Source organism: Macaca fascicularis, chromosome 11 (genome assembly GCF_037993035.2).
Source record: "Macaca fascicularis isolate 582-1 chromosome 11, T2T-MFA8v1.1".
Lineage (NCBI taxonomy): Eukaryota > Metazoa > Chordata > Mammalia > Primates > Cercopithecidae > Macaca > Macaca fascicularis.
Window position 1 is genome coordinate 72,946,501 of NC_088385.1, and position 15,982 is coordinate 72,962,482.

Sequence of the window (15,982 nt, forward strand, 5' to 3'; positions counted from 1 at the left end):
TGAAACTAATAAACTGTTAAAGGTTTTAAAAGACTATACAATTACAAGTAATTTCCTAAAGTACTCTAAAAAAACTCATTAATTTTGTTCTGCCATTGTTATATATGTATTATAAATGCATTTATTTAAAACTCAGGAATAATTGTTAAGGGAATAGAGAAAGTCAAAGTACTCACAAATCCAAAAAGTAGGTACAGGTTAAGGGGATACTTATGTCTGTTTAAAGTCAATGCAAAAATCAAACCCAGAGATCCGAGGGCAAACAGCAAAATTAAGGCAGGACTGAAAGACATAATATTAAGTGTTTCAACTTAAAAAAAATAGCATGAGCAGTATTATCCAATTTAATAAAATTTATCTATTGTATATGTTTATGAAAGTACAGGTAAAAAAAATCTGGAATGATCCACACCAAACTATCAAATTATTTTATATCTGGAAAATTTGAGGAGTACAAGGTAGAAAGGAGCCTCAGGACAAAGAAAAGAGCCCAAAATGAATGAGGGAAACTTTTCCTTTTTACCGTATAAACTTCTATAATATTTGAATAATGTTTGCAATTAGTACACTAATATTATACAATAAAGAAATTAAATAATAACTACTTTTTTAGGGTATTTGCCATATGGCTGTAATTTAAATTTAAGAATTATACCTCAAATAGTAAACTAATAGTTCAAGATCCCCCTTTGGTGGGGAGAAGGGACGACAGAAATTCTCTACTTCTATGAAAATATTCATTAGTTCCCCTTTCCTTTAATAAACTGTATCATGGAAATAATTATGATTCATCCCTGATTAAAGATTAGGGATGAATCATGCGGAGCTCTTTTGAAAACTTCTTGGTGAAATTATCCTAGTCTTGAGCCAAAAGCAAAATGAATGCACATTTATTTTTCAAATACTGTCTTAGGCTTTGAGCACAGGGAATATAGTCTAATAAAGTTTTTTAAAATTAAGATTTTTAAAAATGGCATGCAGAAAAAATTCTTAATACTATTCCAGGGGATGAGGGTTTAACCCTAAGAAACTGAAGCTAAAAAGTTCAGAGGTAAATACCATGTTGTGGAATATTTTTCTTCATCAAAAAAAAACTAATCAGGCTTATAAGAGTTAATGAACCTTTTTTACATTTTAACCTCAAAAGTTAATACAAAAAAAAGTGGATTTTGTTTATAATATGCCTTTGATCATATGCAATGTCTGAAAATGATTCATTATCATCTCATTACATTACCTCTCATGTACAAATGTCCGTATAGACTCAAAGTATAAAAAAACTGTTGAAGTCACTGTAGTTAAGAGAACTTGCAGAGAAAGAATGCTGTAGACTTTTCTTAGAAAGGCTAAAAGAGAAAACAAAATACATTACTATTTTCTTAAGCATTTATCATAGAACGGTAAAATCAAATTTCCTCTTTAAAAAATTGTTTCTTACATGTATTCTTTCCTAATTTTCATCCTAATAATGTAATATATAACTAAAACTAGACAAGAATACAAAGCTTCCAAAATAATTTTAAAATTGTATGAGATATCTAAAGCTCCCTACAAAAAGCATGAGCCTAAAAAAATTAGTGGGCCAGAATGTAAATGATTTCATCAAAATGAAAAATGTATTAAATGCCTAGTCGTACACAGCAGGATACAACATAGCAAAAGACTAAAAGCAGAACATTTTTAAAGAATGATTATATTTTGAATCTAAAAAGGAGAAATAGAAAGCATATAAACCTAAGTTATTTTATGTCTTAATTTCAAAAATAGTAAAAATGTTTCCCCCAAATGAAACTTATCCTGAAAAGGCAAGTAATATATAAACTTACTTTCACTCATCTATTATTATTTCTCATTTATAGCACCCCTGCCTCTAGTTTCTATACAATAGAAAATCCTTACTTTCATAATATTTTGTTATCAATACCCAGAAATCACCTCTAAGGCTTAATGATTAAATGCTTATTATTAAAGTCTTCTGATACACAGTGAAACAAATAATACAATGAACTTCCAAGAACTCACTACTATCTTCAGAAATAAAACATTAATAACAGTTCCCACCTTCTCTCTTCACACTTCTGGCTAACTACAAATCGTCTTTCAAGATCCAGCCTTTCTCAGTTCCCCATTCTGAATTAGATGTTTCTCCTTCATGTTCCTGGGGAACCCTAAACATACCACTAATCACTTTATAATTGATAAATCTACTTGTCCTTCACCCCCCTTACACTGTAAAGACCGAAAGCTCCCTAATAACCGGGAACAAGCCTAATTCATTTCCTTACTCCCACCACTCAGCCTAGTGGATGGCACTGAATAAACAGTCATTACATTTTATTTGCTTTTAAATAAATTTTTACTAAATTAATGAAGGGTGAATTTTACTAGTCAGGGAAGAGAAAAAGTATTATTCTGAAATGAAACAGAATAATGGTACCACTACTTAGAGAACTATGATTAGGCAGGCAATAAAAATCATGTTGAATGACTTTTACCCAACAAAAGAAAATGTGATGTTGTCTCTTGCCTATCATGGCAATGCTGGGTAGATGAGCATTAGATGGTGGATGTTCCTTTTGAAATACATTCCTACTAAAGACCTGGCTTTCCAAGGAAGGGTGAAGTCCTTTGATGGCATGTCAGCCAAATATCAAGTTAAAAAAAAATAAATAAAAATGAATCTTTCACAAGAATAAGGGAATTTTCATGAATACTAAGTATTTAATCATCAAAATGCCCAAATATTAAATCTTAATTTTTCCCTCTGGCACTCTTTCCAAAATCTAGAATGAGTTTTCCTAACGTCTTAAAACAAATTTTACTGGGCATATAATTTAACCAATGATTCACAAGAACACTGAGTGTCCATTGTATTTTGGCTTAGAGATAAACAGTTCTCAACTCCACAACAGATCTACGACTTACTTTCTTAAAAAGGCCCTCATGTCTGAATGCTTTGGGAAGTCATTTCTATCTTTTTCATAAAAGCAGGGTAAAGAATATTCTACTGGCATGGACAATATTATTTGGGCTATCTTTCTTCAAATTTAATTATTAAACCAAAGGTCAAGCCATTACACCTGCAAGGGATTTTTCTGGACTATGAGAAAAAAAAAAATTGTATTCTTTACACTATAGCCTCCATGTCCTGGACTCAAACCATCCTCTAGCCTCAGCCTCCCAAGTAGCTGGGAATACAGGCCCACACCACCACACCAGGATGGGGTGTGTGTGTGTGTGTGTGTGTGAGAGAGAGAGAGAGAGAGAGACAGGGTCTCACTCTGTAGAGAGAGAGAGAGAGACAGGGTCTCACTGTAGAGAAAGAGAGAGAGACAGGGTCTCACTCTGTCGCCTAGGCTTAAGAGCAGTGGTGTGATGATTCGCTGCAGCTCCAGTCTCCAGGGCTCAAGCAATTCTCCTAAACTCAGCCTGCCCAGTAGCTAGTACTACAGGCACATGCCACTACGCCCAGCTAATTTTTTTGTATTTTTTGTAGAGATGGGGTTTCACCACGTTCCCAGGGTGGTCTTGAACCCCTGGGCTCAAGTGATCCACCCACTTTGGCCTCCCAAAGTGTTGGGATTATAGGCATGAGCCACCATGACTGGCCCTGGAATGTATTCTTTACTTCTCATACCCTATTAGGTACCTCATGTAACTCAAAGCCAATCCATATGATATGTATTCTCAAGCACTGAAAATCAGTGTTATTTCTTACCATTTTGTAAAACTGTTTTACAGTTCAAAACAATGTGCACATTAAGATCTAATGTTTATTTGTATATCTGTGTATGTACTCAAGTGCATACATAATAAAAGACTAGAATAATATACATCCAAGTGCTCGTATACCCTGCGCAGTATTACTAAGGATAATTTGCATATTCAGTTCTTTACTAATCTGTGTTTTTTAGATACTAGCAATATGTATTACTATTGCAATTCAAAACATTTTAAAGAAACTTGTGCTAAGCCTTTAAGTTCACACTAAAAAATTATCCTTAAGCAGATATTGCAGACCACAACTTTTTCTATACTCTAGTATCATAAGCCAAATCCCAGGCAAAAGCAGTATTGACACCCATTGTGAATAATATAAGTAGCAGCAAAGGACATGCATATACAGCTTTCAGGAAAATATAAAAGATTCAACATGAAAAGAATATTACTCAAATTTTCCAATTTTTGTTGAGTCCTCATTTCTTCCCTGCTATTTGACATCTCAAACTTAACATGGCCAAAATTGGAGCTCTTCATTTATCCATATTTGCTGTTCACCCAGTCTTCTCATCAACAACCAGCACCAACATCCTCAAAGCCAAAAACATAGAAGTCATCTTTGATTACCCCCTCCCTGTTCCCAATCTATCATCAACTACCGCAGTTCTACCTTTGAAAGTGCAATGTATCTGCCTCTTTTGGTCTCCTCTGTTACCTCCCTAGTCAAAGTGTGCCTAATCTCTCAACTGGACCACTGGAGGAACCTTCTAATTGGTCCCCATGCTTTCACTCTTGTCCCCCTGTTTCTCCACATACTCTGTCAAACTGATATCTTTGTAAAGTAAACCATATCATGTGACTCTGCTTAAATACTTAAATAATCGTTTCACTTAAAATAAAATACAAAAGATTTTATAGGACCTACAAGATCCTACATGATGTAGAACCTTTCCAATCTCATCTCAGCACTCTCCCTCTTCCTCACCAAGCTTTACCCACATTAGTTACCTTCCTGCTTTGGGGCCTTTGCACTTGCTGTTTCCTCTACTCAGAATGCCCTTATCCTTCTTTACATGAAGTGGTGGTTTAAGATAAGTCACAGTTCTCTGACACTCCCTTCAAGTGAGTCCTAACAAAAAGAATGATGCGAAAGTGGCAGGGTGCTACTTCTAAGACCGAGTCATAAAAGGCATTACGGCTTCCTCCTGCTGTTTCTTAGATCATTACCTCTGGGACAGTGTTTCTCAACCTTGTTTTCATTATTCCCCACGTAAGTAGCCTTCCAGGTATTTTTTCCTAATAGCCCCCTCAATAAAATTTTAATGCCACAAATTTATTATATATCTGTTGTACCATCACCCTTTGGAAGGATATATGCCATTATAAAATCTTAAGTTTTTTTAGATCTTCAGATCCCTCTAAAGAACCAACTCTCACCTAATGGGGTCAATAGCACCCCATTAAGAATCCATACTCAGGGAAGGCCAGCTATGTTGTGAGCAAACTCATGGAGCCCTATGGAAAAACACATGTGAGAGGAAAGTAAGGTCTCCTGCCAACAGCCAGTGAGAAACCAGGGACTCCTATAAATAGCCCTGTGAGTAGCCTGTCTGGAAGCACATCCTTCATCCCCAGTCAAGCCTCCAGACGACCAGCACTAGCCAGTATCTTGACCACAACCTAGGACAAACTCTAAACTAAAACCACCCAGATTATTAACTCTCAGAAACTAAGATGATGTTTATTATTTTAAAGCACTAAGGTTTAGGGTAATTTGTGACACAAACAGAATTAATATATATCTTGGTACTTGGAAGTGGGGTGCTGCCATACCAAACACCTAAAATATGGGAGACAGCCTTTGGAATCAGGTAATAGATGGAAGCTGGCAGATCGGTGAGATGAAGGCTAAAAGAGCCTTGAAGAAACTGTTTGTAGAAAGTTAATGCGTTTGAGGCTGCTGCAGGTGACGGCTTAAAGGAAAGTGGGTAAAATTTTGTGCAAACTGGAGGAAAGAGAATGCTTATTATATATTCAGGAAAAGTTGAGCAACAGTGTTAGCTATGTTAACATCAAAAGTAGAAAATGTGCTTAATCAAGTGGGTGATCAAACTAAGGAGACTTCTAGAGTGTTGAAGGTACCTGCTGGCTTCTTGTTGCTTATACTAAAATGTAAGAGAAGAGATACACAGCTAAAGGAAGAACTGTTAAAACAAAAAGATGGGCCAGGCGCCGTGGCTCACGCCTCTAATCCCAGCACTTTGGGAGGCCGAGGCGGGCGCAACATGAGGTCAGGAGATCAAGACCATCCTGGCTAACACAGTGAAACCCCATCTCTACTAAAAATACAAAAATTAGCTGAGCATGGTGGCGGGCGCCTGTAGTCCCAGCTACTCAGGAGGCTGAGGCAGGAAAATGGCATCAACCTGGGAGGCGGAGCTTGCAGTGAGCCAAAGAGATTGCACCACTGCACTCTGCACTCCAGCCTGGGCAACAGAGCAAGACTCCGTCTCAAAAAAAAGATGAAAGCCTTCTGACTCAGGGACATCAAAAAAATACATAAAGAGCATAATTGTAAAATCCTTAGTTAAGACCTCACAAATATCCAAAACTGTGCCTCAAAAAAAAAAAAAAACAACAACAACAACAACAAAAAAAAACATTCAGGCCAGGCGCGGTGGCTCACACCTGTAATCCCAGCACTTTGGGAGGCCAAGGCAGGTGGATCACAAGGTCAGGAGTACAAGACCATCCTGGTCAACATGGTGGAACCCTGTCTCTACTAAAAATACAAAAATTAGCTGGGCGTGGTGGCATGTGCCTGTAATCCCAGCTACTCAGGAGGCTAAGGCAGGAGAATCGCTTGAACCAGGGAGACGGAAGGAGTCGGAGGTTGCAGTGAGCCGAGATCACACCACTGCACTGCAGCCTGGTGACACAGCAAGACTGTCTCAAAAAAACAAAAAACAAAAAAAAACAAAACAAAACAAAAAAAAAAACACCTTCAAACAATAGGACAATAGGGCTTTTGAGAAACTTAAGGAAGTTTTCACTGAGCAGTCTCAGCCAAAGTTCATGCTAAGACATTTTTGGGTGTGGCTTTTATTATTGAATGGAATGAAACCCAGTTAAGAATCACAAGACACCTACAAAGTTTTCTGAAGAATTACATTGGCAAAAATACCACCTCATATTATCCACCACTGGATGTTGAGTATGGCAGTACAGATCATTTGTCTTTTTAGTTTAAAAATATTTGAGGGGAGCTGTACTTAAGGAACTACACCTAGGGAGCTACACCTAGTGAGCTTCATCAACACCTGGGGTTAATTTAGATGATGAGATTCTGGACTTTGAGATGATGCTATACTGGGGTATTATGCAGGATCTTAATTTGCATATGGAAGACAGATAAGTAATTTGTGACCAGAGGGAAGACTGTGGTAGTTTAAAATATGGCTACAGATTATTTGGCACTAGCTTCAAAAGGTGGAACCTAAATCCCCTCCCCTTGAGAATGGACTGGACTTAGTGACTTGCTTCTGATTAATAGAATAAGGAAGATGTAATGATTTGTATGATTCCATGACTAGGTCATAAAAGTCACTGAGGCTTCCTCCTTGCTCTCCCCTGGATTGCTTGCTCCGGAGGAAGTCAGCTGCCATGTCATGAGGACACTCAAGCAGCCCTGTAGGAGAGGTTCATGTGGCAAGGAACTGACGCCTCCAGTCAATAGCTATGGGAATGAAATTTCCCAAAAGCAGATCCTCTAGCCCAGTCAAGCCTTCATGTGACTGCAGTCCTGGCCAATCATCTTGACTGGAGCCTCATGAGAGACCCTTAGTCAGAACTACCTGGGTAAGACCCTCCCAAATTCTTGACACTCAGAAATTGTGTAATAAATACTTGCTATGTTAAGCTACTAAATTTGGGGGCAATTTGTTACAAAGCAATAGATAGCTAATCTGCCTGGCTAGCTCCTTCTCATATAATCCACCTGCCATCTCCCTTAAGAGTTCTTCCTCTGGCCATTCCTTAACTAAAATAGCTGCCACCCTAAACGCTAGTTTCTACTCACACCTGTTTCTTTTCTTCAGCGCTAGGGGGTTATTTGCTTACCTCTTTAGGGTCTGTCTTTCCTACTGCCTCATCCAAATGACAACTCTGGAGGTCTGAGACACTGTCTGTCTGGTCACCACTAGATCCCTAACATCTAAGACAAAGCCTAGTCAAGTTTTGTAAACAAAGGAAAATGCTCACCTTCACTCACATAGCTAAAAGAAATGGAAATTAACACATGATTACATTTTTACCTACCAGAAGAGTCAGCAAAGTACGGCCCATGGGCCAAAGCCAGCCCATTACCTGGGTTTGTAACTGAAGTTTTACTGGGACACAATCGCACTCACTCACTTATGTATCCTCTACAACTGCTTTTGCACAATGGCAGAGTTGAGCTGGAACAGAGATCTTATGGCCCAGAAAGCTGAATATATTTCTTATTTGGCCCTTTGTAGACAATGTTCACCATCCTTGATCTACGAGATTGCCAGAGATGAAAAAGTCTGATGATATTCAGTGTGGGTGAGGGTGCAGAAGGTATCCCCATATATTGTTTGCTGAAGGTACAATCTCTCTAGAGAACTGATCAATCAAATTTAAAATGCACATACTCTTTTGCCTCATTTCACTTCCAAAAATTTATAGTAAAGTCATAATGGAGAAATTTACAAAGATATAGAAGGATGTTCCCTGAGGCACTATTTGAAGGAATAAAAAAAAGGGTAACAACCATCAAGTGGGGATGGTTACATAAATTATGGTATATACATACTATGAAACTATGAAAGACTACTGCAGAATAAACTAGCTTAACAGACTATATCATATATATATTACAATACACTATATATACTAGTTTAATCAGCACTGTAAAAGTGCTCGAGACTATACTCAGAAATTCATTCTCACATCATTTTTTTTTTAATTAAAAAGTAAACTTTAATGTCGAAAATGCAAACTTGGGGAGGCAAAAAGATCACACACAAGGCTGTCACCTCACACTTGGGTTGCACAGCAGCCGGGCAGAGGTGCTCATCACTTCCCAGACAGGGTGACAGCCGGGCAGAGGCCCACCTCACATCCCAGTCAATTGGGTGGCCAGGCAGAGGAACTCCTCACTTCCCAGACGGGCGGTGGCCGGGCAGAGGCGCTCATCACTTGCCAGACGGGGCGGCAGCCAAGCAGAGGCAGCACCTCACTTCCCAGACGGGCAGTGGCCGGGCAGAGGCGCTCATCACTTCCCAGACAAGGCGGTGGCCGGGCAGAGGCACTCATCACTTTCCAGACGGGGCGGTGGCTGGGGCAGAGGCGCTCATCACTTCCCATACCGGTGGCAGCCGGGTAGAGGCGCTCATCACTTCCCAGACCGGTGGCAGCCGGGCAGAGGCACTCATCACTTCCCAGACGGGGCAGTGGCCGGGCAGAGGGGCTCATCACTTCCCATACAGGTGGCAGCCGGGTAGAGGCGCTCCTCGCTTCCCAGACAGGGCGGTGGCCGGGCAGAGGCGCTCATCACTTCCCATACCGGTGGCAGCCGGGTAGAGGCGCTCCTCGCTTCCCAGACAGGGCGGTGGCCGGGCAGAGGCGCTCATCACTTCCCAGACCGGTGGCAGTCGGGTAGAGGCGCTCCTCGCTTCCCAGACAGGGCGGTGGCCGGGCAGAGGGGGCAGCAGCTAGGCAGAGGCGCTCCTCACATCCCAGTCAGCTGGGCGGCCAGGCAGAGGAACTCCTCACTTCCCAGACAGGGCCGCCGCCGGAGGGAGGGACTCCTCACTTCCCAGACAAGGCGGCGGCCGGGCAGAGGCGCTCATCACTTCCCAGATGATGCCGGGGCTGGGCAAAGGCGCTCACTTCCCAGACAGGCCGGCGACCGGGCAGAGGCGCTCCTCACATCCCAGTCAGTTGGGCGGCCAGGCAGAGGAACTCTTCACTTCCCAGACAGGACAGCAGCCAGGCAGATGGGCGCCGCACTTCCCAGAGAGGTCGGCGGCCAGGCAGAGGCCTCCTCACTTCCCAGAGGGGTCTTCTCATAAAATTTTTTTGTAGCCTCATAATTTGTTGTTTTCCACCAGTGAACCTTGACATTTTAGATGTATATTATTCAAAAAGTATCTTTCAGAAAATATACACATTATTATGGGTGCAGCACAGCAACATGGCACAAGTATACATATGTAACAAACCTGCACGTTATGCACATGTACCCTACAACTTAAAGTATAATAATAATAAATAAATTTAAAAAAAAAAGAAAATATACACATTACAAGCAGCTAGTTTTTGTTTGTTTGTTTTTTGTTTTTTTGAGTCAGGGACTCGCTCTGTCGCCCAGGGTGGAGTGCAGTGGTGTGATCTGGGCTCACTGCAACCTCCGCCTCCCAGGTTCAAGTGATTCTCCTGTCTCAGCCTTCTGAGTAGCTGGGATGACAGGCACACGCCACCACACAATTTTTTGTATTTTAGTAGAGACAGGGTTTCACCGTGTTGCGTAGGCTAGTCTCGAACTCCTGAGCTCAGGCAATCTGCTAGCCTTAGCCTCCCAAAGTGCTAGAATTATAGGCGTGAGCCACTGCACCGAGCCGCTTTATTTATTTATTTATTTATTTTGGCAGAGCATTTTTAACCTTTTAAGTAGTAACGCACCAAAGACAAATGAGAACCACTTATTTAGTACCGGTGTAGTCAGCTTAAGTTACCAACCTAGTGATAAGAACTCCTAAATAAAATGCTCCTGCATAATTTAAATATTTATGGTGAACAAATGCTGAGTATCTGGTATTGCAATCAGCTCTGTTATACTGACGTGAGGGATGTAGAAGCAAATCAAGAATAAAATTAATTCTTTCCTTAAAACAGTCTATAGGCCAAGTGCATTAGCTCATGCCTGTAATCACAGCACTTTGGGAGGCCAACACTGGAGGAGTATTTAAAATGAAATAATTGCCTGACCCTTAAAACCACTTGGTATAGTTGGAAGAGCAGCAATTATGCCTCTTTTACAGATAAGGAATCTAAGAATCAGAAAGGCAAAGTAACCTGCCTCTCTACATTGCTGTCAACCAGGACTGTGTTTAATTTTCAGACCCTTAAATCCAGGGCTCTTTCTACCACACTGTACTATTCCCCAACATCACTAAAAAAAAGGCCATTCTTCTCACTATACCGTATGGCATGTCATTCTCACCTTTCCATGCCTCATCACAAATTCTGTCTCCCCCATCTCCACCCCGTGAATTCCCTTCACAAACAGTAGATCTCTCTAATCTGCAGTTTTGCTTATCAAGGTTTCAGTTACCCATGGTCAACTACAGTCTGGAAATATCACCTACAATAAGATATCTTGAGAGAGAGAGAGACACCACTTCATATAACTTTTATTATAGTATATTGTTATATTTGTTCTATCTTATTAATAGCTATTGTATTAACACAATATGGAATGTATCTGCCACACATAAAGAGGGACTACTGTATGCAAACTCAGTCCTCCACTGGGATTTCACTTCCTCTTATAGCTCTCCTAGATTATTCCAGTTCACACTGTAAAAGTGATTATATGTCATACCCAACTAAATCAGAGCTGAGGAGCTGAGGGAAAACTCATTCAGGGTGAATAGCACAGTTTTACCTAGCAGCTGCGGAAACAACCTGCTGTGACTATCAAAATAGTTTGCCAGTTCCCAAATGCTTCTCTAGTGCCAATGAAGGTTCTTGCAAAGCAATACGTAATATTGTTCTTTCTAATAAAATCCCCAACCTTCTCTTTGTTCCTCAGACCACCCCGATCTGTATGTATACCCCAAGTGGCAATTTTGTTATTCCCAAACAAAGTGTTTAATTTATCTCTTTATTTTATTTTGTCTTCAACAACACACTCTTGATTCCTTCCCCAAACACCCTCCAAACTTGGTACTTTAGAATTTAATTAAGCTGCTAGCATAGATTAGTTTGGCTAGTGGCCAACCTAACTAATGCCTTAAGAACAGTAACTGTGACTTCCAAAACTTTTATTTACCTCACTGTCTTTACATACATTAGAAAGGAGTTGTCCAAAAAATATTTTTATGTATTAAATGTTATGTTAATGGTTCAAATGTTTCCTTAATGGCAGTCCCTTGAGTCACCAAGGCCTCTCTAATGAATGCCTTCTATTCACACACCTGATACCACCTCTAGTCATTTAATTTGCTGCAGTGGCTGCCATATTCTATCCCTGTCCTACCCTGAAGTAACCTACTTTGGGTAGATTTAATGCAATCCTTATCAAAATCCCAATGGCATCTTTCACAGAAATAGAAAGTCCATTCTAAAATTTATATGGAATGTCCCAAATTGCCAAAACAATATTTAAAAAGAACAACAAAGCTGGAGATCTCACATTCCTGATTTCAAAACTTATTATTACATAAGCCACAGTAATCAAAACAGTGTGGTAATAGCATAAAGACAGAGACATATAGACCAATGGAATACAACACAGCTCCAAGAATAAATCCTGGTATATATGATCCTTTTTTTTTTTTTTTTTTTTGGAGACACGGTCTCACTCTGTTGCCTAGGCTGGAGTGCAGTGGCACAATCACAGCTTGCTGCAGCCTCAACCTCCCACGCTCAGGTGATTCTCCCATCTTGGCCTCCCAAGGTGTTAGGATTACAGGTGTGAGCCACTGCACCCAACCTTGTGAATCTTCTTTAGTAGGGTATGTGTTCAAGTCTTTTGCCTGTATTTTAATCAGGCTATTTGTCTTCTTATTGTTGAGTTTTAAGAGTTATTTTGTATATTTTGGGTAACAGTCCTTTATTAGATATTTCTTTTGCAAATATTTTCTCCCAGTATGTAGTCTATCTTATTCTCTTCACTTTCTTCACTTTAAAATCAGGTTGTTTTTTGTTATTGAATGGTAGGATTTCCTTATGTATTCTGGATATTGGCCCCTTATAGGATATATGATTTGCAAATATTTTCACCCATTTTATAGGCCTTTTCACTCTGTTGTGTTCTTTGATAAACAGAAGTCTTAAATTTCAAACGTACCACTCTGGTACAGAATGTTATTAGTGCAGGAGGCTTGGGGAAAAGCAGAAAGGGTACATAAGAACTCTGTTCCTTCTGCTAAATTTTGCTATGAACCTAAAATTGCTTTAAAAAAATTTATTGGGCAAAGGACTTGAATAACATTTCTCTAAGGAAAATGCATAAATGCCCCACAAGCATATTTTTAAAATGTGCAACATCATTAAATCATTAGAGAAATGCAAATCAAAACCAAAGGGACATATCACCTCACACTCATCTGATGGCTACTTTCATTTTAAAAAAGAAAGAAAAGAACAGAATGTGTTGGCAAAGATGTAGAAAAAGGTGAACCCTTGTGCACTGTTGCTGAGAATGTAAAATGATGTAGCCCCCATCAAAAACAGTATGGCAGTTCCTTAAATAATTAAAAATAGAACTACCACACAATCCAGCGATTCCACTTCTGGGTATATATTCAAAAGAATTAAAGCAGAGTCTTGAAGAGGTATGTGCACACCTATATTCACGACAACACTATTCAAAACAGTCAAGAGGTAGAAGCAACACAAATATCCATCAATGGATGAATAAACAAACTTTGGTATATACATACAAAGTAATATTATTGTCTTAAAAAGAAAATTGTGCAGCCAGGTGCAGTGGCTCATGCCTGTAATCCCAGCACTTTGTGAGGCTGAGGTGGGAGGATCGCTTGAGTCCAGGAGTTCAAGATTGGCCTGGCCAACATGGAGAAACCCGCCTCTACCAAAAATACAAAACAATTAGCCAGGCATGGTGACCTGCGTTAGTAATGCCAACTACTTGGGAGACTGAAGTGGGAGGATCACCTGAGCCCAGAAGGTAGAGGCTGCAGTGAGCAGTGATCTCGCCACTGCACTCCAGCCTGGGTGGCAAAGTGAGACCCTGTCTCAAAAAAAAAAAAAGGAAATTCTAACATATGCCACAACATGGATGTATTTGAAGACATTATGATAATTGAAATAAGCCAATCACAAAAAAACAAATACTGATCGTATCAGAGAAGCCAAATTTACAAAGGGAGAAAGTGAAATGGTGGTTCCAGGGACTAGGGGAAGGAAGCAATGGAGAGTTAATAGGTACAGAGTTTCAGTTTTGCAAGATTAAAAAGTTCTGGATATTCGATGGTGTATAAGTTTAGTCTAAAGTTATCCCTTTAAGTTCGGCCTAGGGGTTCTCGGTATATAGTGAACTATAACCTAACTGAATGTGTAAACAAGCTGTAACCTACGCTTGAACCAATCACTGAGTTTCAGCCAACCAAAGACGGCCAAGTGTTCAAACCATGTTCAAATAGGGCAAAAGCCAGGCTGTAACCAATCAACTGTTTCTGTACCTCACTTCCATTTTCTGTACATCACTTTACTTTCTCTCTCCATAAATTTTCTCCCACCAAGGGGCAGCACTGGTCACTCTGAACCTATTCTGGTTCCGGGACCTGCCCAATTCACAAATCATTCTGTGCTTAAACTCCGTTAGATTTAATGTGTCTAAAGCTTTTCTTTTAACAGTGCACAACCATGTGAATAACTTAACACTACTGAACTGTACACTTAAAAATAGTTAAGATGGTAAATTTTATGTTACCTGTATTTTACCACAATTTTTTTTAAAAAAGCTGAATTCACTTGCCAAAATAATTTCAAAATTCAATTCCAAAAATATAAATGCTAGGCACCAAGATTCTTGGTGCATCAGAACTATCTTCATCCTTCCTTTTCCAGAACAAGTTCTAGGCACCAAGATTCTTAGCACATCAGAACTATCTTCATCTTTCCTTTTCCAGAACAAGTTCCAGCTGCCTAGACAGGCTGAAAGTCTGGGGCAGTTTCGGTGATCAAATGGCCAAACTAGAGCAGACAATGGCTTCCACGTAGATGAAGCTAAGGATTTTAAATTCAAAAATTTCTGCCCATTGGCTACTACGTAATAACTTAAAACATTGATACTGACTTAGGAAGCTTCTGTGTTCAGCAACTTCCTCAATAATACTCAGAAAGACCTGTTGCATTCTGGGCCCTGCGGACAGGAAATAGTGCCGTCAGGGAGCCTACAGCCTAGCATAGGACGGTAAATATAAACATGTAACGCGGCACCCCACAGAACAAAAGCATTAGGCCGCTGATTCCACTCGTGTTACGTCACAGTGATCAACTGACTCATTTCCATCACGTTTCTTTTCACTTCAAGATGCCAAATTAAGGCTGCGGCGGTTTCCATCCGTCCCCTCCTACACCGCGGCGCCCGCTGGGGATCCGAGGCGCACAGAGGGGAGCTGCAAGTCTTCTGGGCCTGGGCCCTCCTACACCCGCTAGGAGGGGAGGGAGCGCCTCTCCCGACTCCCGGAGGAGGGCGCCAGTCCTCCGGTTCCCGGAGAAAGAGGGCAGGGAGCTCAGCCCTCTTTCTCCTGAGTCCCGGGAGACGGCCGCTGTCCCTCTAAAGCCGGAAGTCGGCTTCTAAAGACCGAGCATTGCGGACAAGCGGCTGGGAGGCACTGGAGAGGGGACAACGTACCCATTCGGATGTGCACGCTGGCGGAGGCCACGCTGCTGCCATAGTTGAAGTCGTCCTCGATCGAGGAGCAAGGGTACCGGGAGTCGGGGTCAGCCATGACGGCAACAGCACCCCTACCCGCCCTGGCCGAGCAACCGCAACCGCCTCCTATCCTCTTCCGCGAAGAAGAGCCCAGCCCCAACAAGTCGAGCGGCGTCGGCGGGCGAATCCCGAGCGAGTCGATTTTCTCGCCTCAAAAATTCCAGCTGGGCGGAGAAAGCGGGGATGGCTCCGAGTTAGGATGGAAGAGAAAATGGTTTACATTCCCGGCGTCATCTGAAGTGAAACTTTTCTCAGATTGTTCTCAACAAACTTTTTAAGTCCTCTCACCTGGAGAGTTGCTAGTGATAGAACCCATGTCCCAGTCACCCATCCACTCAACAAATACCCATCTCATTCATCCACTCTTTCAATAATCACACCGAGGATGTGTTTTTACCATTTTTTAAAATAATAATATATATTTATTGGGCACTTTCTATAAACTAGGCTTTCTGAATGAAGTAATATTTAATCCTGAAAGGCAAGTAGGGGCCAACCAGAGAAAGAGCAGTAATGTAGGCTGGTCCTCAAGCGACCAACCTCTGCAAA

General features: G+C 40.8%; 1 protein-coding gene across 2 annotated transcripts in view; it reads right to left on the reverse strand.

Annotated features, from left to right (window-relative positions):
• The window catches only part of TMBIM4 (transmembrane BAX inhibitor motif containing 4), a 30,621-nt gene extending 15,097 nt beyond the window's left edge, over positions 1-15,524 (reverse strand). The window contains exons 1-3 of one of the 2 annotated variants that reach the window (XM_005571461.4): positions 15,353-15,524; positions 1,238-1,346; positions 177-282 (exon numbers count right to left, since the gene is read on the reverse strand). In XM_005571461.4, coding sequence (XP_005571518.3) covers positions 177-282; positions 1,238-1,346; positions 15,353-15,449 — 312 coding nt within the window. In that variant the 5' untranslated portion in view covers positions 15,450-15,524. The remainder of the gene's footprint in view (positions 1-176; positions 283-1,237; positions 1,347-15,352) is intronic. The other variant, XM_074007359.1, reaches the window with a different exon arrangement.
• Between the last annotated feature and the right edge of the window lie 458 nt (positions 15,525-15,982).